At 43.4% G+C, this 23389-nt stretch overlaps 3 protein-coding genes across 3 annotated transcripts in view; 1 reads left to right on the top strand and 2 right to left on the bottom strand.

The window, feature by feature from the left end:
* LOC119385912 (histone-lysine N-methyltransferase SETD2-like) overlaps positions 1-6614 on the bottom strand; it is an 81539-nt gene extending 74925 nt beyond the window's left edge. The window contains 4 exon segments of the mRNA XM_049414156.1: positions 3150-3228; positions 3668-3738; positions 4365-4481; positions 6589-6614. Of these exon segments, the coding sequence (XP_049270113.1) occupies positions 3150-3228; positions 3668-3738; positions 4365-4481; positions 6589-6614 (293 nt within the window).
* A 528-nt stretch (positions 6615-7142) lies between these two features.
* Positions 7143-9148, top strand: LOC119387314 (regulator of MON1-CCZ1 complex-like). Its single transcript, XM_037654664.2, is given in 3 exon segments — positions 7143-8487; positions 8489-8920; positions 8922-9148. Coding segments are annotated over 3 exon segments (1857 nt in total). The 5' UTR covers positions 7143-7194; the 3' UTR covers positions 9054-9148.
* Positions 9149-9421: 273 nt separating this feature from the next.
* Positions 9422-23064, bottom strand: LOC119387316 (NADH-quinone oxidoreductase subunit B). The gene is made up of 5 exons (XM_037654665.2): positions 22997-23064; positions 21244-21482; positions 19697-19876; positions 18030-18165; positions 9422-9595 (listed from the first exon to the last, which is right to left on the bottom strand). Exons 1-5 carry the CDS (start codon positions 23007-23009, stop codon positions 9498-9500), a joined length of 666 nt encoding a protein of 221 aa, XP_037510593.1. The 5' UTR covers positions 23010-23064; the 3' UTR covers positions 9422-9497.
* Between the last annotated feature and the right edge of the window lie 325 nt (positions 23065-23389).

Genomic DNA, 23389 nt, shown 5'->3' with positions numbered 1-23389 from the left:
AAAGTCAATATTTAGCAATTTAGTTAATCCTAATTAACAAATTAATTAATTACAAAACAAAAAATTGTCTGTAGTGTGCAAGGTGGCTGTCAGCAATATGAAACTGATTTCACTCGCCTGCCTCTAATATTGTATATTTTAACCCTTGGCTCAAGGTAGCTGGGACACCCGGTATACCTGATTTAGCTGTATATTTGTAGCTGATAAGCATACTATTTTGGTGCACAAGATCAGTTTGATATCACACTGATTACTATCTGGTGCTGTGACGACTGTGTTGTGTGACCGATTACATTTATTGCTTTATCAGGTTTGACCTCATTTATGCCACAAAAAGTGGTATTTTCAGTGTATAGTTAATTTAGTTGTTATTTCTTTTTTTAAAGTTTCAATGCAGGCTATTCTGGTGAAATATGAAAACAGATTGCTTTGATCTCGTACAGATTATAAACTGCCACTTTGGCGACAGTTGTATGTGGTTGTGGTTACTTTTATAATCAGGTGCTCAGTTTTATCAGTTTGATATCATTGCTGCCACAAGTACTGGTATTTTACATATACAGGGTGTTTTTTTTTTACACAATACAGATTCATTATAAAAGTCCTATGACAGTAAGGTTCGTGACATTTTTGCACAGGAACTCCACGTCGAGGCGGAAATACTTAGCCGTAGTTAAAATGACACTGTTGCGACTAATTAACAAAAACTCTTTAATTAACTTTTTAATTATTGACTTAAGGGCAGGTGTTTATCTTACAAAGTTGTAGTGCATGCCAATTTATGGCATACCTATTTTTTAGAAATCACGAAAGTTACATGTAGTTCGAGATATTCATAATCGAACTTCCAGGGTGAAATCGAAACTGATCGCACAAGGTACGCACAAAGCGTGACCGTTCTGCTATGTCAGACCTGAACTACCTGTCACATGGGAGTGACGAAATTTGAATGACGGCACGCCGCGGCCGTATGTTATGTTTCCGTGAAAAACTGCACGTCATCTCACTTGCGCCCAAGCATCGCCTTACTTTTGCACGTAGTGTTTGGTGCTCATCTGTTTCTTTCAAACTGTGCACAAGAAAACCGCAATATCAACCTTTTCTTTGTCCGGGAAGCACGAAACTCAGAGGCTGTCACGGCGGCACTTCTTGCAGACAGGCAAAATAGTTTTTCATGCCTCTTTATAGTTTAAGAAAGAAACAGGCCCCACCCATCACACGCAAACATTTTACTGTCTACTTATTTCAGAATGCTTGCCGATTTTTCTGACGAGATTCTGCTTTGGCGCGCCTTCATTCAAATTTCATCACTTCCCTGTCACATGCCCCCCCCCCCCCATTCCGGTGTTCCGCCGCACTTCATGCGTGTCGGGCGCAATCAGTTTCGATTTCGCCCTTGAAATTCGTTGATGAATAGCTCGAACTACATGCAACTTCAGTGATGTCTAAAAAAGAGGTATGCCATAAATCAGCATGCACTACAACTTTGTAATATAAACACCTACCCTCAAATCAATAATTAAAACATTAATTAGATAGTTTCTGTTAATTAGTGGCATCAACATCATTTTAGCTCTGGGGCCTCGACAGAGTTCACGTGAGAAAACGCCAGGAGCGTGACTGTCATAGAATTTTTATAAAAAATCTGTATTGTCTAAAAAAAAGACACCCTGTATAGCTCCTCTTAATGTTCAATGACCATCCATCTTATTAATTATTTGGTTCTTGCGATTTGTAATAATTACTATATGTGTAATATGTTTCATAACAAATAATATTTGTGAGATACTTAAATGATGCTTTCAACTCCAGGAGTCGTTCAGAATATTTTGCCATCTGCTCCAAAAACACCAATAGATGCTCCAAACTTCCATTTTTTTCTGCTCCAGATAGAAAAATGATGCTTCCACCACTGCTTATCAAAACAAACTGTTCATGGGACATTAACCCTTTCAGGCGCCACCTAGGAAGAACTGTCTGTAAATGCATCAAACTTATGCAACGTCATTTCAAGGAACTCAATATTCTATTGCAAGAAAGGTCATGTCATAATATAAGAATTTATGTATGTTATAGTAATAAATCCTAATTATATAGTAATTAAACATTTTATATTCGGAAGTCACTCATGCTCTGTTTTTGCATAAATAGAAGCAAATACCAGGCTAGAAATCTGGCGCAAATTCGTTTTCGGTTATGTCCACAGTTCAGCAAAGAAAAATTATACTTTTGCCGTGGATCGCGGGAAGCGGCACGTCAAACGACTCGTCGAACGTGGTAGTGCCTTCAGTAAAGTGATCATATGCAACAGTACACTCAAAAATGAAGTTAAATGAAGACAAAGTTATTATGCAGGAAGTTCAATTCATCCGAAGCTCAATGTATCTTGCTCTTGGTTAGCCACTTAGTCGATACAACTAGCAGAAACATGTGGTGTACACAACTGTGTACATAGCGCCTCAAAGGGTTAAATACAAATGTAACCAAGAAATCAACGCTTTCCTGAGTTCACCCTTGTGCAAATGCCAAAAGGCCACATAGGGACAGAATGCTGACAGCATACAGTTCTGTTTCCATTCCTCTTTCGCAGGTCCCTTTCATTCAGGGCACTCAACAGCTGGCTCTCTGATCGCTCTTGCACATCGTAATGTGAAAATTACGGGATCATGAATAGCAACTATATGATTAGGAATTGAATAAGATCATATTCGATTATTTCAGAAATTTAAAATAACACACCCTACGCTAAGGTGCTTCTGTATATGCTATCAATTAGTTGAACTGCTAGGGCAAACATCTACGACTAGGGCTTCAAAGGCCAGCATAATCACAATAGGCGAGCTTTGCTGTCAAACCATGCCCTGACAAGCACAGCTTGTTCAAAACATGCAATGGGTCATTAGAGTAAAAGCACTCGTGCCCATCTTATGGTTTGAACCAATTGTGGTCACGGCCAAAGGTGAACCGTGGTCTGCAGATCCCAGTTCAAAATTTTGGACTACTGCAAGGATGCCAGGGTAGCAAATACCACTTGGCCAGTGCAGAGAGTTCCAGAGAAGGGACCAATCACACATATGAATGCTCGATAGAACTCCAGAGAAGTACATATTTATTCCTCCCACCACTGCGCAAGCAAAAGTGACACTCACTTGTCCAAGCCTTTGCTATCTTCATTCGTTGAGCTTTCAGAGTCCCCATTCACAGCTTTGCACAACAGTGACTGGAGAACTGCAAGAAGGACACAAGTTCTGTTGAGTCACAAGCCAGTGCTTCACAACAATACGATGACCATTCCACTTTAAATTATGCACTAGTAAATGCACCAAGTGAATTTTTTTTTCAAACCAGACATTCAGTATACAAAAATCAAGCATTAAACAACCTTACGAAATGGCAGCACAAACTCCTTACAGGCTTAAAGGGCCTCTAAACTACCCAGAGGTCGAAATTTAGTTGTGGTGTCGCAGCTGTGCACAAGCCTTCAACAAACACACAGCCGCAAGAATTTTTCAAAACAGTGCCGTAATAGCGGAGCTACATGCGTTTCATGATCCAAAAGTGGCCCCTGCTCGTTTCGCTCTTTCCTTCGCACAGCTCGGTTCATCGGCTCGCCTCGCCTCCAGGCCGAATGTTACTCCTTCTCGCCATGCGAGGAGAGCACGCATACCTGCGAGCAGACAGACAGGTTCTTTTTGTGGATGACGCCCAGACGCAAATGTTGGCATCACAGCCACCACACTGGGAATTACCCAGAGGCCAAGAGAGGAGGATTGTTTCTGGGAATTAGTGGCGCGCCCGCGGCTTGTAGCGCTGCTGCGTTTGGCATTGTTTATCGTGACGGCATCTTGAACTTGATGCACGCGTTTACTTGAAATGTTAAGGGGCCAGAAAACAAACCCGCGGTCAATAACATGTGATGAAGCAATAACTGCGCACTTGTACGGTGTTCACATGCCGTCGCAAGAATTTTTTTGCGAATAAGTGCTGTTACAAGGAAGTTACAGGGCATAGAACAACCCTTTTCAGCTGGTTTTTGGCTTCTTGGTCAGCCTTTCCACCCTTCTTGGCAGCCAGGAGTGGTAGGTGTAGCCCGCTGTCGTGACTACACCCACTTCAGCAATGTAACACAATGTCAGTGATTACATTACCGGCCTGTAGCCAACGACCGAGCAAGGCTTCCTCCACGTGTCACTCGTGTTAGAGCGGCGCTAGGGTCACCCTAGAGGGGCGGTGAAGAAGCATGGTAAAGGCGTGGCCAAAACCGCATCACCGCAGGCCCAAGGCGCCATGTTGTAGTGCAGAGGACCAATCGACGAAGTCTGTGCTACGCAAAGTTGCCCATGGGCAAGTTTACATCAAGTCACGTATGAGGAGGAGGATTGGACAGCGCTGGTGAGGGGCGCGGGAATCGTTTCTCGAAATGCAGCGTCTGTGCGGCGAGCAGCTCTGTGATGTCCATAAAATGTGATCGCTGCAGCTGTCTGCATGATCAGAAGAATTGACATTTGGGCAAGTTGGAATTGATTATGCATTTTGAAATGGCCAGCGTAAAAACGCGGACACAAGATAGAAGGAATACACTCCAAACAGCGCCGTCACACAACAAACTTCATTAGGAAGAACGCCAATAGTGTGCGTTCTTCCTAATATGGGCGAGCTTGTTTGTGAGATGAAGAAAAAATGAAGTGAGCCTTTTTCTGGCCCTTTAAAAAATTATCGGAGGTAGTTTAGGGGCCCTTTAAGGAATTCTCATTTTAACAAACAACAGTGGTGAATACAGTTTCAAATGACTTATTAAACAGTAATGAAAGCAGGGTAGTTGGTATTATGCTGCAAAATGACAAGCAAGCAGTGTTTTTTAAAGGATAGGGTCTTCATTGAAATGCTGCTGCAGTTTCAGTGTGATAACCATCCACGGGAATTTAAATGCATGGCTAACTGATGGTATGCATTCATTGACTGGCATGGTATATAAATGAGCCAAGGTTACAGCATGAACAAGATGTATGTAAAGTATTGCAATTGAAGAAGCAAGCACAGCTTTACTGTATCTGTGACCTATAGAGCTTTCCCACAAGAGCACCCTGGGAACTGCCATATTGCCTTTGCACTGTTGCAAGTATGCTGGCAGGTGAAATTGGCCTTAAACAAGTGTATTTTTTGTTACCAATAACACCTGTCCAAAAGTTAAAAACTGGTGGCACAGAAACATCACTTTGTGGGTATGTATCAGATCCGAATATAAGCAAAAACAAACATGTATCTGGGTGCCTCAAGTTGCCTCAGATGAGATGTGGTGGATGACTTAACAATTTCTTTTTGTTCACATGAACAGTTTGTCAAGCTGGAAATATTGCAAAATGCGAGCACCCGGAGCATATAACACATTGCACAGTATTTACTTAAAAGTAACCCTAAAATCACACAACGGTATGTTCACTGACAGATGCAAGAACAGACAGCTCCTGAAATTGAAATTACCCGGTTCAAAACTGAAAAAGTACGCGTGCGTGGCTGGAGAACAGGCAAGTTGCGACTTGACCGACAATCGCGGCGTGGTCACGAAGGTCGAGACGACGTTGACATTTACTGGATACACGTAGGCAAGGCAATATTCTCGCCTTCGTAACAAGGGCACGAAGCCCGCGCGCTCTCAGATACCTGCGTGCGACGATCACCGTCGAAGGCAAGAACTCGAAAACCACCAGCCGACCAGTGAACGATGAGACACGCTGTCAGAGACGATGTAGGCACACACTGCAGCGAAAATACATTTCCATGGCCGCGAAAACGACCGCTCGATAATCCGTTTTGATTGAGGCGCACGCCGCGCCAGTGCCACAACTATAGCTGTTCTAATGGGTAGAGAAAAAAAAATACGAATAACGAAAGCGAGCACCAACCTCTGCAAGCGGCAGAAATTCAGGAGAAGCTAACCTTACCAGCGATGTGTCCATGTAAATAGAGCACAGAACGAGCTGCCTTTCCCCGGCGTGGCAAGCGAGCAAGCGCCAGCTGCTTGCACGGCCATTTAAATCGGCGAGCCCAACACGAAACATGGCTCCGTCGGGGTCGGGCGGTCGAGCGGCTGCCTCGGCGATTGCGCTCGCACGGACTGCGGCTGCCGCCACGTACGAACGCAGTCGTTCGCAACAGCTCCCGTCGGGTCGCAAGGTGCGATTCGTGGTCTCTGTCGTGCCTGTCGTAGTAGTGTCCTGGTGCATTTAGAGATTTAATAACGCGCAAGGGTCTTCACAGTCGATATCGTGTGAGCGTCACCGACCGGGGAAGCCTCCCCATTCTGCGATGGCGGACGCGCCGCATCAGCGCTTACCTAGGGAGCAGACTCGGCATTAAATGTCTCTCCGGACATCCGTCGACACGCTCGGCACGTCTAGAAAGTGCCACGGGACGGGGCCGTCGACTATCGGCGCTTTTTCGGTCGTAAGGGGCCACAGGATGATCAGCTTTTGGCGGCCATGTTTGAGCTACCGAGAGAACAGCCACAGCCGCGGCGGTGCATGCCCGATAAAATACAAACATACAAAAAAATCAAAACAAAGCTCCAGCGAGGCTGGATATGCTCACCCTGTGGGCGACTCCGGGTCGTACATCTCACGACGTTTTCACCGCAGGCACTTGCGATGACACGGGAAATGCTTTAGCTGTAGCCGTGCTCGAGAGTCCCAGCTCCTATCTGCAGCCTCGAGGTCCCGGGGCCGCGGCCGACATCACCGAGTACGCTGCCGTAATGCCGAAAACACGCCTTACACTTGCGCTCTACAACAATCTTACCAGTCACAACAGTCTACCTAAGTACTACCAAGCAACGTTATGAAAAATGCCACCTACCTATTACTTTCATGCTTCTTACGAGCGGAGTTTCTTTGGGCGGCTGCTGATGCCTCTTGCCCTTCGCGTGTGTGGTGAATGTGCGTGCGTGCGTGTATGAAGCTTGTGTGAAGCCCTTAACAAAACTGATGTTGACAAAGAAAAAAAAAGTTACTAGTAAATTCTAGCGTTATAAAGACCATTTTTCGCGCTAGTTTTACACCAGATTTTGCCGTTACTTTGTTTCAAGTCACAATGATATGTAGTAGAAATTGTAATATTCGTTTTTTCTTCGTACAGCTTATCGACGCAAATGGCGCTACGGATACACTTTCGTCCGTGATGTGACTGTCTTCTGCAATAATGACAGACGAAAAAGACTACTTCCTCGAACTAAGTTCTAATCCGATCAGGTTTGAACCGGTCAGCAAGATCGCGAACGTCTTTTTCGATGATGCCAACCAGCAGGTATTCGTTGTGCGGTCGGGCGGAGCTACCGGCGTCGTTGTCAAGGGCCCCGACGACTGCAAGTCCACCGACTTCAGAATGGACGACAAGGGAGACGTCGTCTCTATTAAGTTCTCACCCGACTTGAAGGTCCTCGCCATTCAGCGCAGCCAGAAGTCTGTCGAGTTCGTCAACTTTTCCGGCACAATCGACAGCGTCGAGTACTCCCAGAGCTGCAAAGGAAAAGCCACAAATATATTGGGCATCGCCTGGACATGCGCAAACGAGATCGTCTTCGTTACGGACCACGGCATCGAGTTGTACCAGGTCAGCTCGGAGAAGCGGACTTTGCGTTCCCTGAAGACGTACACTCTGCAAGTGAATTGGTTCGTTTACCAACCAGAGACTTCTTTGCTCGTGCTTTCCTCAGGACCTCTGGGTAACATCTTACACCCGTTTCAGTTTAAACCGGGGGTCGCGACGCGGCTCCCGAAGTTTGAAGTCGACTTGCCGATCATTCCGAAACCTCCGAGGGTATGCCTTCTCGAACGAGACGTTACAACGGCGGTACTTTATGGCAAGTGCGTTATCGTGGTGTTACGGCACCAGGCGAGGACTTCAGTAGGAGGCACCGGAGCCGAGATCGTCATTTACACCCTGCAAAAGGAGGCACCGCCGAGGAAAACCGACATCTTGAAGCTAGACACGAGCGGGAGGTTTGCTGTCAACGTTGTGGACAGCTTGGTCATCGTGCACCATCAAGCATCGAAGAAGTCAATGTTGTTTGACATAAAGCTGCCCGGATACAGCGACGGTTTTGTGACTTATCACAGGCCAGTCGTTCCTCCGTCGCCGATTCGCCCGCTAAAGCTGAAGGTGACTTTGCCGCCAAACAACTCGCTAGAGGAAGTCAGCTACGAGCTGTACTCGCCGAACTGGGTTGTCTTTCAACCGAACATTGTCATTGATGCCAAGATTGGCTGCCTCTGGTACGTCACGCTCAGGCTGGAACCTTTGCTGGCTCACTTCGAGGACAAGCGCCAATTGGTCGACTTCCTTCTGCAGCGGTCCAATTCAAAGGACGTCCTGCTCGGAGTGTGTCGTCGTCTTTTGGAGAAAGACTCCCAGTTCCCGCTTGAGCAGATCGCATACGTGTTCGACAAGCTCGCTGCCAAGGAAGGCTGCGTGGACCCTTCCGACATGTACGCTCACTGTCTTCTCAAAGTTTGCCGACGAAGGCGAAGACAGGTTTCACTTCGTTGTTTCCACCCTCGTCGAGTACATCAGGTCGTTGGTGCAGCACCAGCTACCAGTTCCCTATTGTCACAACGAGCTGCTAATCAATGTCCTCGTTCACAACAGGCGGTTTCACCAGCTGCACCAGTTCCTACAGTACCATGTTCTGACGGATTCCAAGCCACTGGCATGTCTCCTTCTATCGTTGCATGCAGTGTATCCACCGGCTACTCAACTGGCGCTCGACATGCTCAAGAGGCTGGGCACAGCCAACGAAGAAATTGTCGAAGTGTTGCTATCGCAGAAGAGGGTGCTCAGTGCTATAAGGTTTGTGCAGAACCTGGGAACTTCAGATTCAATCTCGGCACGCAAGTTTCTCGAGGCAGCGAAGACGAGTGAAGATCCTGCGGATATTTTATGCCGTGTTCAAGTTCTTCGAGCACCGCAATGAGAATCTCAGAGGTGTGCCAGAGTTTGCCAAGGGAGAGCATTGCGAACAGTACGTCAAACATTTTGAAACACTGTATAGTGAGACGTGAACCTGTGCAACAAGAAGGATGTTCTCCGGTTAGCTTTGAACCAGTGATCAGGACTAGTAGCTATTACAAATAAAATGAACAATGTGCTCGACAAATATAGTTTCGATATCAAGTTTCACTTTTTTCCTCTGACCCTTTGCTGGTGTAAACATGCCAATCAATTGTGTGTGACAACTTGCCTTTCTCTTTGTACACCCTTGGGATAACTAAGAGTACTGCAGAAAAACACAACTTTACAGTTTTTATAGGAAATGTCAATATGGCAGTAACATTTACATATTGAGTATTGCATGCTGCATTCAGGTTGTGGGATTAGGTGTGTAAAATGCTATGCAGTGAAAAGTGAAGCAATGTACACAAGAGAAGTCCGAGAGAACTTTACACATCTTTATTACAACTTCTAATACGTGCGGACTTGAAACCCCTACAGTAGAGAAGTGCAGCCTACTTTCTGTACCACATTTGAGTGAGGTTCATGCGCTTGATTTTCCTCTGCAGTTGCAGGATGCCGTACATGAGGGCCTCGGCCGTAGGAGGACAGCCTGAAATGCAACAACAGGGCTGTTGTCACAACTTAAGAGTAAAATAATGGAACAGTTTCGCATAAAGGGTGCAGCACTGAAGGTAATGGCAAAATTTGGCATTTTGCTAAAGTGGCTTGTGTTCGCAAGCCAAACTCGTACTTATTTTTCTTAGCATTTTTTACTTTTTGTGCACTTTTGAGTAGGGACATGGGTCTCTAACTTCCTTTTAAATTCTTGGTCGATTTTGATGAAACTTGCTGAGTGTATGCATATTTGTGTGCTGATTGGAAATATGCAATTATTTTTCTTGGTACTATATGTAGTTCTTAAAATATCAATCATTCCATGTGCCTTTTTCAGAGCGAGATTTTTCCTAAACTGAGAGAGTTACAAAGTAAATCAGCAAATCACAGTAATCTGAAATGAAAACTGTACAGAATAAACCAAGATTGGATGTTCTAAACACATCTGAACAAAAGTTATATGTTGAACATCACAAGTGAATCGATGTCAAGCAGGGATTTTACTCACAAATGTTTAACATACCATAACTTTTGTTCTAATGGGCTTAGAACATTCATTCCTTGTTTCACTGTATACAGTTTTCATTACAGATTATTGCGATATGCCGACTTACTCTGTAACACTTTCAGTTTAGGAAAAAGCTTGCTCCCAAAAAGGCACATGGAATGTGACATTTTAAAAATAACATTATATAGTACTAAAAATAATTGCGTATTTGAAGTCAGCATACAAATATGCATACACTCAGCAAGTTTCATCACAATTGATCAAAACACAACAAATTAGGCCAGTATTCACAAACCTTACAATTACCTTTTGCCCTCCGTACTGTTTTTGTGCTTTTAAACCACGTAAAGGAACAGAAATGGTGAGAAAAGTAAGAGGCAAGTATGATGTTGGTTTGTAAATACGGGTCAGACACTGACATAAGTACATGCGAAAACAACATGTTGGCATGGTGCAGCACTTGAGGTAGCAGTAATGCTGGTGTGAAGAGCAGTGTCGCTGTTGGCATTGAAAGCATCATTGGTGTAGCCAGGGAGGGGGAGGGGTTTAGGAGGGTTCAACCCCCCCCCCCCCCCAGAAGTTTGTCAATTTTGAATGTGTACTATAAATACACGCACAATACAAATGTACACACGAACATACATACAGTATGGTTGACCTCGGCCCCCAGAGAAAAATTTATGGCTACGCCCCTGGCAAGCTTCGTACCTCAGTTGAGCAAGAAATGAGAGAGAAAGAGAGCTGTTGACCTTTACAGCTTCAAGTGTGCTTTTGTTTCACTTGAACAGTGTAAGCACCAGCATGCAGACTTGCCAAAGTTGGCAGTTGAAAAATAATGCGGTCAAAGCAAGAGAATACAGTCGAACACGCATATATCGAAAAGTTATAAAATTCCCTTGAATATATTTTCTGTATATAATATATTCTATATATCGAATTACCTATATAAAGAACTCTTTTGTGATCCCCTTCAGATCCTACATACCAAGGTTCGACTGTACTAACATTAAGTGGGAAATACTATGTAGCATTGTTTTACTTATGAAAATGCTGACTGTTGATTTAAAAGAGTGCTGACACAATTCTTCTAGAGTTGACTTTCAGCAATAGATGAATTTCAGGCCTTGAAACTAGGTATACCAAAAATAGTGACAAGCTTTGGGGAGCCCTAAATAATTTAATATAATGGACTTTCGGCAGCCAGTTTCGGTTTTCTTTAGTGGAGGTTACACTGTGTTGTGGCATGGCACCAGTCACGTGGCACCAGCCCAATTCACATTCACTCTGGCTCATTTGGCCATCTTATACACTGCTACATCGGCTTCAATATGTGCACTAGCATAAGAGGTGATTGAGTGATTATGTAATTTTTTTCTATGGCGTATAGTACGACCTTTACTAACGCAAAACAGGTGAAAACTATCATGACAGTACTCCAAATCGGCAAGTGTATGCTGTGATGATATGGTCAACACGTCATTCAGCATTTTGTATAGAGGGGCCTCCAAGTAAAATTCTACGTTTGAAACATGAGTGCAAGTGTCATGAAAAGCTAGCAAAGACAGCCACTTTTTATACTAAGAAGTGGGGAAAAAAACATGGCTGATCCCTCTGTCATAGGAATCGGTATAACACGAAAGTGAAACGTGTCTTCACAGACGTAGTTGAGCGTTTGTTGGGCATTCTTTCGCCCCAACTGTGAAGGAATGAATGCTATAGCAACAAATTGTAATGCCACGCGGAGAACGGCAAGCAGCTCGAAAGTTGCAACACGTTCAAGCAGAAAGGACGCACAGAACAAACATACACAGGATGAGCGTGAACTGTCATAGTTGTAACTTATTTTTGTGTGAGCAGCGTGCTCCTTTCGCAAAAGCGACCGCTGTAGTGAGTGAAGTGACCTTCGTGCTCTCAACGCAAACTTGCGGTGAGAGTACAGGACGTACAAACCACCGCCATCAAGAGGTAAGCGCTCGCACGAGTGACCACGCCCTGTGAAGGCGCGCACTCATCGCGACGCGTGGGGCGTCGATCTTTTCAAAGCGCGCTCTTCGAGCCCTTCGCGCCATCTCGCTAGTGATAACAAAAACACGCCGATATACCACCGATCTCTGATTACCGCCACCGGCAAATGGTGTACATAAATAGCTCGCCGTTAGCACGGCGAAGAACGTGCCGTCTGTGGCCTAATCATTTCGTGGCGCACGCTGCAGAGCGAGGGGTCGTAAGTTCGACTCCCGGTGACGGAACTTTTTCTTCCACATAGTTTTTTTTCTTTTGCCATCTTTTAGTCTATATATTTTAGAGCGTGATATCCGTGACAGAAATATGTCAGTGGAGCCGTGGTAGACCTGGCATAAACACTTTCGTGTTAAAAATCGCCACCATTACGGCAGTGACGCACAATAAGGACGCGACTTTGAACCTCAAACCAGATCTTGCTTGCACACAATGTTACAAATGAGAAAAATGCTGCCACCATAAACAAAGGTGCTGCAATTCAGGCTGTCACCACGCTTTGATGGGATTTTAATCCACAACTCGCCTGTTTTTGTGGTGTGCAACGAGTTTCGATGTTGTATGTACAATATGAAGCACAAACGTCTCAGTCAACATCATGCCATTCTAGGCAATACCGAAGGTTCTGATGGCAAGTTGCAGAGGTGTAATTGGCACAACAGCTTCACTTATACTGTTAGCTACAGTGCACTGGACCTGCATTTCTTTCAGCTTTCTGTGCGCAGTACAGCCACTGTAAAGAGAACTTCATTGGTGCAGCACCAAGCCGTAAATGGGGTGCCTGGCTCACAGGTTCAACAATTTTTTTTTTCTTGTCTTTCATTGTGACCTGTTATGTCGAAATTTCTTGCGGCACTTTCCACATAAAAGAAAACCCATCGTCGATTGTACTTTGCATAAAAGTTCTAATTTCAATATAACGAAGTTTCAATATAGGCGAAGTAAATTGCCTATTTGTCAAATTTTCTGTATTGGATCTAGCTTTGTACACAAGCTTTCTTGCATGCCACTTCCACTGATATATGAACAGACATTCCTCAGATGAGCATGCATTGCGCAGCCATGTAGCGATGGATGCTTGGAAGCGAAACAATCTCATTTAAATGGAAAATTCACCTGTTCCTCATGGCTCTTGCACCTTCTCTCAAAGTGAATGATCTACACTGGTGGAACAAGTCATGCTCTCAGAGTATGACATCTTTGTTCTAACTTGCCCGCAGGAGTATGGCACAAAAGATTTTTGAACACAGCAGAGAAGCGTCGAGAGCAAAGACCGAATGCGTCCAGCCTTTTCCCATTCGTTATGTCCCAAATGCGTGCAGTTTTTTCACTTTCATTATCTCTTGTCATTTCGGCCTTCCTTTAACCCTTTGATGGTCAAAGACGTATATCCACGTCATCCGCAACAGCCACAAGACTGTCAAAGACGTACATGTACATAATGCCTGTACGTTTAAAAACGCGTGCCTTTTTCGATCATTTCTCTTGCATGGCATGTGCTGCCACACTGTGGGAATACGTGGAATTTTTTCCTTGCGTCGATGTCTCTCCGTTTTCTTTTATGCTTTACTACAGTGGTGCGCCGGCTAGTTTTGGTATCGTTCTTTGGCCGGTTCCTGCTTGTTGCGCCCGCAAAACTGATGGCCTTCCGGTTTAGAATCTCTCAAAGGGTGACGATTTTTTTGTTACTCTCTCGTTTATTGTTCCCCGGGCCGCGATTACGCCTGTTTCCATGCAGGTGCTAACTGACACAAATGATGCCGCTGTAGTTGTGTTTCCTATTTCGGGGACTCACAAAAACCGCTTCCGTCTCCTTGGCGATAAGATGAAGGATTATTATAGGTTTTCGGATTTGTTTTCGCTTTCCAGACGCGCTCACAACGACACAGTTTCCTTCAGTGTGCTCAACCGCGCAGTTTGCTTTCGCTATGGAAGTGCACGCCGGTTTCTCTGCCACAAGTGAGTCTAGCGGCGATTCCTCTGAATCACCGCTCGACTGCCGAGTCAGAATCTGATTCAGTAAACGTCAGCACGTCATACGAGGAGTTACTTACAAGTTAAGGCTCAGATGTTGATGAGTGAGCGACATCTCAAAAGCGTGCGCGGCGAGATGATGCTCACTGGATCAAAAGTGGCTCTTCTCCCTGCGTGTTTCCACTAAATGCCACTTCGTGCACTTATTTTTGTACGTCTGTGAACTACACAGACGTTTATTTCAGCTCATAATTTTTTAACAGTCGTATAGGTTGTTTTTTAGAATTTATCTTGCTATTACTCAGGAATAAACCATGTGTACGTAACAACCCAAATGATTTTTTTGTCACTTTACGAACGATCACCCAAAAAGATTTTAGACAATTTTTTTCTTAAATACATTCGTCTGAAGAATTCAATTCAGCAATAAAAGAAACACAATTTTGGGACGCATTTCGCGAAAAAAGTCGACCCTCAAAGGGTTAAAGTGCATAAGCGTAAGAACAAAAAAGCTTGCCCGACAGGCTTCTTGAATTGCTGTGGCATAGCGGCTCAACAACTACAGGCTGCTAACAGAGCCATCATAGTCAACACCATAGTCAACACCCATAAAGCGGAAAAAGAAAGTGGCAAGAAGGTTCGCCTCGTACATGATAAGATTCTGATTGACAATGACACGTTTTTCTGGGACGAAAACGAAAAGTGCCGAAAAAAAGTTGGTAAGGGAGGGTCAAGCTGGCGTACAAAAAAATGACAAAAGAAAAGAAATCCCAGGGATTTCAGTTTGATCAATATTAACATTCGCAGCCTGGCCAACAAAGCCGTTGAATTTGAACACCTTCTAATGCAGTACAATCCAGATGTTGTTGTCGTGACGGAAACGTGGCTACGCCCTGAAATAAAGGACTGTGAACTAATCCCTCCTGGTTATACCGTGTTCCGTAAGGATAGGGATACGCGTGGCGGAGGCGTAGCCATTGTTTGCAAAAAAGACATTCAACTGATTGTTATGGATGACTGTCCCAACACCGAAAGTATATGGTGCAAAACAGTGTTTCTTGGTGTTCCTTTTGTTATCGGAGCTGTCTATCGACGTCCAAACGCTCCCATTTCATTTTTAGAAAGTCTGCAGGATTACATGTGCAATAATGTTCCTCCTAGCACCCGTATCATTATTGCGGGAGATTTCAACTTACCAGGAATAGATTGGGCTGATCTTACAGTGGGTTCAACCGATGTTACACATTGTGAAGCCTTGATTAACCTCTCTTTCAGTTACGACCTCACGCAAATTGTTCGGGATAACACTAGGATTTCACCGACCTCAGAGTCGTTACTTGACCTTGTACTCATTTCAAGTAATGTAACAGAATGTAGTGTTTCTGTCAAAGACGGATTATCAGATCATAAATTGGTTTTGCTTTCTATTAAGGAAGCACTACCCATGAAGGATTCAAAGAAGTCTACTATCTGTATAAGAGATTATAGTAACGCAGATGATGTCAGCATTTTGGACTGTCTTGAGTTGTCATTGGATTCTTTCGATGGGGCAACTGACGTCAACACTTTGTGGAATAAATTTAAGAACATGGTAAATAGCTGTCTGGACGAGTACGTTCCAAAACGAACCAAGGCAGTAAAAAAGCGCAATCCTTGGATTAACCGCAAAATAATTCAGCTTAAACGTAAAATAAGACACAGAAGTCGAAACAAAGAAAAAAAACAAAACGGAGATTTCGCAGCTTTCCCGAACACTTAAGCATATGATCGAGACTGCGAAAGATCACTTTTATTCGCAGACATTACCTAATTTTATGAGAGATTCACCACAGCGTTTCTGGCGTCATCTTGCCCCTTCGCGCGAACAGATACAGTATGTGTGTGTCGACGGCAATATTATTAACGATTGTACCGAACTTGCTGAAAAATACAATGAATACTTTCATTCTGTGTTCGTCCCACCGGAGCCAATGTCCACTGATATTGCTGAGACTCGCACCGATGGTATGTTGCATATGCCTGACATTGTTTTTACAGAGGAGGGAATACTGGCATTACTGCTTAACCTTGACACTAAAAAATCGGCTGGTCCTGATGGTATCCCAAATGAATTTTTAAAACGATATGCGGAATGGGTAACTAAGTATCTCTGCATCATTTTTAAGGCGTCACTGGACCAGCACAACCTACCATCTGATTGGTTGACTGCCAGAATTATTCCTGTTCATAAATCCGGTGACAGACACACCATTGGAAATTATAGACCTATTTCAATTACATCCACATGCTGCAAAATTATGGAACATGTGATATCGAAAAGCTTGTTTAATTACTTTGAAAATGCTAATATTTTTTTTCCGAACCAACATGGATTCAGGCAAAAACTGTCTACAGTTACACAGCTCATTGAAACTATACATGATTTTTCTAGCGTATTAAACGAGAAAGGTCAATTAGATGCTGTCTGCCTAGATTTCTCGAAAGCGTTTGACCGCGTTCCGCACCCTCAACTTCTTGATAAATTGTTCAGTCTTGGTGTGAATATCAATATAATCAAGTGGATTAAATCATATTTAGTAAGAACACAGTTTGTACAGGTAAATGGTGCGAAATCCCGACTGTTGCCTGTAACGTCAGGAGTCCCTCAGGGATCGGTGCTAGGCCCTGTCATTTTTCTCAGTTATATAAATGATATTGCTGACCAGATTAACCCCAATATTAAGGTTCGACTTTTTGCAGACGACTGCCTGATTTACACCACTGTAACCAGCCGCAGTGACCAAATCGCTTTAAATTCTGCATTAAAAATTATTAGTGATTGGTGCGATACGTGGAAAATGAAAATAAACTACAGTAAGACTATGTATATAACGATAACCAATAAAATTAAAAATATACACTCCTTCGAATACGAGATGGATGGCAAGGCTCTAAGCCGTGTAAACCATTTTAAGTACCTCGGACTTACCATATCGCATGATCTAAACTGGAAAACGCACATAGACAACATATGCTCCTCGGCTGAAAAAAAGCTCTGGTACTTGAGGCGAAAGTTAAAACTTGCTCCAGAGCAAACTAAATTAACTGCGTACTTAACGCTTGTTCGTCCTACACTAGAGTACGCGAGCGTCGTCTGGGACCCCTTTAAAAACAACCTGATAGAAAGAATTGAAAAAATCCAAAGAAGAGCCGCAAGATTCATCTTATCAAAATACCGATCAACTGATTCCGTAACTGAGATGATTGACAAACTAAAGTTGCCTTTACTTACTCAACGCAGGAGGATAGCTAGATTGAAAATTCTGTATCTGATTCATCGTAACTGGTTTAATTTCAATGCCCAAAAATATATAAAACAGCGAGTGTCCCGAACAGTCAGAAGCAGCCACCAAGAACATATTCTACCAATTGCAGCACGAATAGATGTACATAAATATTCGTTTTTCCCCAGAACAATAGAGGAGTGGAACTCACTGCCACATGAACTACTGACAGTAAACAATGTAAGCAAGTTTGAAACCGGGATAACTAAACTTTTCACTGCGACTGTAGACACATAGCTTTTACCTTGTGGATTCAGTCGACCTATAGAAAACTCTCGTTTTTTGTTGTATAAGAACTGATTCATCAAGGGACCGCGGCAGATTTGATGGTACCAGAATTTAATAGTGTCTACAGCTCTTGTTGCTTGCATTGTACCTCATTGTATTACGTGTACTACTGCATTGTGCCTTTTGCGTGTACTGTACCTTGAGTCTGTCCTCGAGCGCGACTGCATTTTCTTTTCTTTCCTTTTTTTTCATATCATGTAACGCAACCACCCTGTAACGGCCTTCGGCCAACAGTATTGATAAATAAATAAATAAATAAAATTTAAAAAAACCTTCCTTTGTGCGAATGAATCTAGCGAAAGTTACGGGTACCATACCTGGAACATAGATGTCCACAGGGATGATGCGATCGCAGCCGCGAACAACCGAGTACGAGTAGTGGTAGTAGCCTCCGCCATTGCGCCAGCTTCCCATGGAGATGACCCACCGAGGCTCCAGCATCTGGTCATACACCTGCAGCAACAAAGTTCACCAAACGTAGCTACAGTGAAAAGCTGTGCTGATCTTGTTAAGCAGATCACACCCCAGAAGTGACTACGAGGATGGTGCAGTGTTTTTTGAAAGATTTCCATAACTATAAGTGCCAATGATTTTGCTATGAACAATCGATTGCGATAGAACAGCTTAACATCCACTGTTGTTAATTTCAGATTGTTTTTAAGAAGTCTTAGCTCAGGGGTCTCAAACACGCAACCCACAGGCCGCATGCAGCCCGTCCCGCATATGATTGTCTTCACCCCATATTTCTTGTCTTAATAAGTATATTCATGAGCTACAGAGATGTGACAGGTCCCAAGCATTTTTTTCATGAGACACCCCTTGTCGTCACCCCATGCTAAGACATACCCATGGAACAAAAACTATATTTTAGAATCATGTCCCTCATAATCACATCGTGGTTTTGGGATGTAAAACCCCAACAATTAATGTCATATTTAAGGATCATTGTTCAGATTTCAGTCATTCTGAAGATTGGTAATGATACGTTCCGAAACGTGACGTGAAATCCCCTTCACAAATGACCCATATATGAGATATGGGAAAGGCCTTCTTTCAAATGGCAAAGTTAGCAGACATTTTCTTCAACCCCCCCACTACCGCTCTATTCTTCTCTGTCCCGGCCCCTGCGGGAGACAACTTCGTGACTGCGGCCCGCAAACTGAGGTGAGCTTGAGACCCCTGCCTTAGCTCAAGGCCAACTCTGATTTTCCTTGTCAGATACATGTACAATGCAGAAATGCTTTTATGAGACAATCTCTAGGCCAATTCGAATGCAACTTGTGGTAGCATTTCAGACAGAAAGTTCAGCTTTAACGACCTGAAGAAGCAGAGCACTTATTTAGAATACAAAAGTGGCCATGAGAACGGTGGTAACGGAGGCAAAGAATTCCATGCATTAATATTATGCCAAGACGTTCGTAGCAGTACTATCTAGTGAATGAGCAAACCTGCTTGCCATGTTTCAAAAGTGTTGCACTAAACCTAAAGTCTCCATGGCCACATTGGTCATATGGTCACATATGGAAACAACACCCCAGTGCACTTTAGCTGAAGCAGCTACGTAGTTTCCTTAAAGAGAAGTACAAATGTTCATAGTAATGGTAATTTACAAATTAAAGCATTGTGATAATGATGCCACTGTCATTTAAGCAAGCCAGTCATGACATGCTCAAGGAATGAATTTTTTTAAGTGTGATGTACATAGTGCTCTAATTAGTATATAACTATTGAGTTGTTTTTGATTAATATTTACTCTAATAGTATCTTTGCTTTTAATATATAACAGAAAATCTTATCAATTTAGGCAAATCTAAGTGCAACGAAATTTCAAACTGTGCAGAAAGCCTGCTTTAAGATAGCACAGATAAAGAATGATGGTTTATCTTCTACCCCATGTCTCTCCAGAGATATAGTTGCACTGTGAGCAATGTAAAAAAGAAAAAGTGCAAATGTTAACGGCCCTTCCAACGCATCTTGACAGTACCTTTCTTAACGCTGGTGCCATTTTGTTGGTAACCGTTCCGGCTACAATGATGACGTCAGCTTGACGAGGACTTGCACGGAACACAACACCGTAACGGTCCATGTCGTAACGAGGGGCTGCAATGTGCATCATCTCCACTGCACAGCAGGCCAGGCCAAATGTCAGTGGCCAGAGGGAAGTCTGCATAAAACAGCACCGTGCTGAATTTGCAGTCTCTTGTGCAGCTGCACATCCCAGGAAATTGTTTCATACAATGTCAATAAATACTATGTAAACATTTGCCTATGTTTTTTTTATAGTTATCAAAGACAACCCACTGACTTTTTTCTTTTTTTTATTATCACCACATCTTCGAAATCTAAACATAACAGAGGTATACAGATACTTCAAATGACTGACAGCGGTCGAACAAGAAATCTCCCAGCTAAGAGCCAATGCTTCAAGAAAGAGAACTGTTTTAGTTAGGGAAGCAACTGCTTTCCTTGACAGTGTTCATATCCCCTTCAGGTGCTGTCTCCACATTTGTGGAAGCAACTTGTTTTTGCCACTTCTGTCTGGCAGTGGTAAAGAAAAAGCAACAGACATTGATCTTTGGGTGGACTCAATCCTCTATATAATCGACGTGCCTTCATTTCACATCAATGTGCTCATCATTACTACTGAAGATCACTTTGCTAAAGGTATTTTTGTGCTTAACAAGACGTCTGACATGCCCTGTTTTGCCAACAATATTGAGATAATCACTTTTCTTGTAGTGCTTGCAGTCAATAATTAAATTACAAAAGTACTTCAAGCCTGAAATGCAATCTTACTTGTGCAAAAATGTGCAGAGCAACGTACTCAGCATCTTAGCACCTTGCCTTTCTTGCAATATCGTGCACGACGGCTCAGGACGAAGTGTAACTTTCATACATTTACAGACAGTGCATCATAAATGGCACAGAATGGAGATATAGCTCTTATTCAGATGGAAGAGGATGCACTATATAAATGCTGGAGGGATATAAACATGAATGAAAGCTGTAGTTGCCATACTGAAGACTGGCCTTCACGTCGAAACACTTCTTCTATCAGCATAACACACCCCCCATTCAATCACTGTTGATGAGACCTTTACAAGGAGCTCTCTAAGGTATACCATAGTAACTTTTAGTGCAACAAAACGAAACAAGACAACAGGACACAGCCAGCACAGGACAACACGAAAGGACGCACCGCTACTCTGAACTGACATCATTTTATTGTGTCACACACCTTTATAAGAAACAACAGATCTGAAGATCATGTGCAGTAAGCACAATACACATGATATTCAGATCCGTTCCTTCTTATAAGGTCTGTGACACAATAAAATGATGTCAGTTGAGAGTAGCACTGTGTCTTTTCGTCTTTCTTGTGTCGTTTTGTAGTGCTAAAAGTTACTATGGACAAGCACCACCTAACCCGTTAACGCACTGCGTTATCCTTAAGCACTCGTTATAAGCTCATGGCAGCGCTCAGCCATGGCTGAAGTATGCGTAGGTTTTTATCACTGGTGCACCAATTACCTTCCTTCCCCAGGCAAGGATGTCATCAGCACGAGCAAGCGCGAACTCCACCATATTTGCCGGCTTGGCAGGAGAATACGGCCTCCATGGCTGCGTTACTTGGCCGGGCTCTGCAGGGGCTGGCTCGGAGGACTTGGTTGCACTTGGCCGCAACTGCAACGTCACTGCAGCGCTGCGACACTGCGCTCCAAGTATGCGCTGCAGGACTGAAGTTGCCATGCGGCCCGACCCCCAGATGGCTGCAAAAAGGAACGTGTCAGCCGGGAAACTGAGCCACACATTCACAGACTTCGATAAATTAGGGCATAAGTCTGTGTTGCTGGATCCAGATCATATTCTGCATTCGCCTAGCCCTTATCAGATTGTCTCTTGAGATTCACATAAGTTCAATTGGTATTAATTAACGTGAAGTATACAAGTGTTGATAAATAGCTCGGTTTACCAGAGATATGGCTGAAAATACAACATTTCACCAAAGCTGAGCCTGCCCAAGCATGTATCAGAAAATCAAGACAGGCACACCACATCACAAAGTAAATGTCTGCACATTCTGTGGTAATTAATTCTCTTTCTATCAATTCTCAAAACAAGTACATATTTATGCAATAGTGGTAGTATTAGATAGTGCACATTCACTAAATAAAACTAAGTTCTAAGTTTATGCCAATGCGTGTCTTTTGCCTGACTTTGTATGCTTTGCCATGGCGCTCTAGCTTCAAGACATGAGACTGCTTTAATTGATCCAGCACTTGTTCTCTGCAACCCGGTTTCGCCTTTTTCTATTTTTGCTCTCTAAACATAACTTGCTAATTAACGTAACTAGCAGGAGCTTTCATACGCTGCCCGACTCCAGTTTAAAATAACGCTATCGCTTAGTATTAATGAAGCTGTGACAGAAGTGCCCTTTTCTCGGCACACCGATTTGTGAGAATGGGTATTAGTAAAAGAACATGACAAATACGATACACGGAGCAGCGCTGATGCTATCTTTACGAGAGCTTTTTACGATCTGCATACTGCGTATGATAAATTATGTATAGCTACAAGGTCCCACAATGATTTAGCTAGGCCGAAGTGAATCGGACGGCCACACGGACCATTGACAGGTAGCAAAGTGCAGAACAAATGGATCGTTATCCTACGGTTACGTAAACGGCACCTAAAACATATCACGAGAACGTACAGCACATGTTACACATGCAAGTGCCGGTAATCGTAGCCAAGTTTATACGAGTTCGGCCACAAGATGAAAAGAGCTTAGCCATAGTTTCTAAAATACTAACGCTTCGTTTACACAGATCGAGCTGGACGCCTTGCAACTATGCATAAAACACTCAGTGCCAGAGATTTTGCTGAGGCTTTCTGAGTTAACATGCCTGTACCACATTCCTCGATTCATAGAACCTTGCCCTGGCATTGAAATGGCTCAACCATGACACACCAACATCTCTCAACGAACGCCAGTATGGTCAGAACACTAACTACTTAGGCTAAAATATACGCTACGCTATATTTCAATGCACTGGATTAAAATAGCCGTATGCGATCCACGAAAAGACGCATTTCGTACAAGTGCGTCTCATCCCCATCTCAACATGTGCAGTTCCCTTGATTGTTTACATGGACGTAGGCACAAATCGTTACCGTGATCGTTACACGCACGATGCTGAATACAATGCATTGAAGTATTTGTTAGGCTTTTGAATGAAATATTGCAGGATCAACATAATGTATGTGACGTTTTAAACTTTACCTTGGCTTCCCATCCTCGCGATACCCTTCAGACCTTCAACAACCGAAAGTCAATATGCGATATGGATTGGATTGCTTTGGATTTCTGCACACCACTTAAAGCAACAAAAATGAAAACGAAACTGAAAATAAGTTTGTAGCCTCTGAGATGTGTAATTAATTAAATGCTCGCATAAAAAATGGAGGGGGGGGGGTTGCTTGATCAAATCTTTACAGCATGGCAGACAGTAAATTTAGGAGAAAACGTGGCACACGCAACGTCTCAAAGGCCATGCTTTGGACCAATGCTTCGAATGAAAGAGCAATGCCAATGATGTCACGGAGGTTTCGCTTGCCAAGGTTGACGTGACGTAATGATCTTCCGTAGTTAACTTTTCCCGACATTTGTGCGAAC

This window comes from Rhipicephalus sanguineus, chromosome 3 (assembly GCF_013339695.2).
Source record: "Rhipicephalus sanguineus isolate Rsan-2018 chromosome 3, BIME_Rsan_1.4, whole genome shotgun sequence".
Lineage (NCBI taxonomy): Eukaryota > Metazoa > Arthropoda > Arachnida > Ixodida > Ixodidae > Rhipicephalus > Rhipicephalus sanguineus.
Note: the sequence above shows the minus strand (reverse complement) of the source record. Positions and strands in the feature narration are given on the sequence as shown.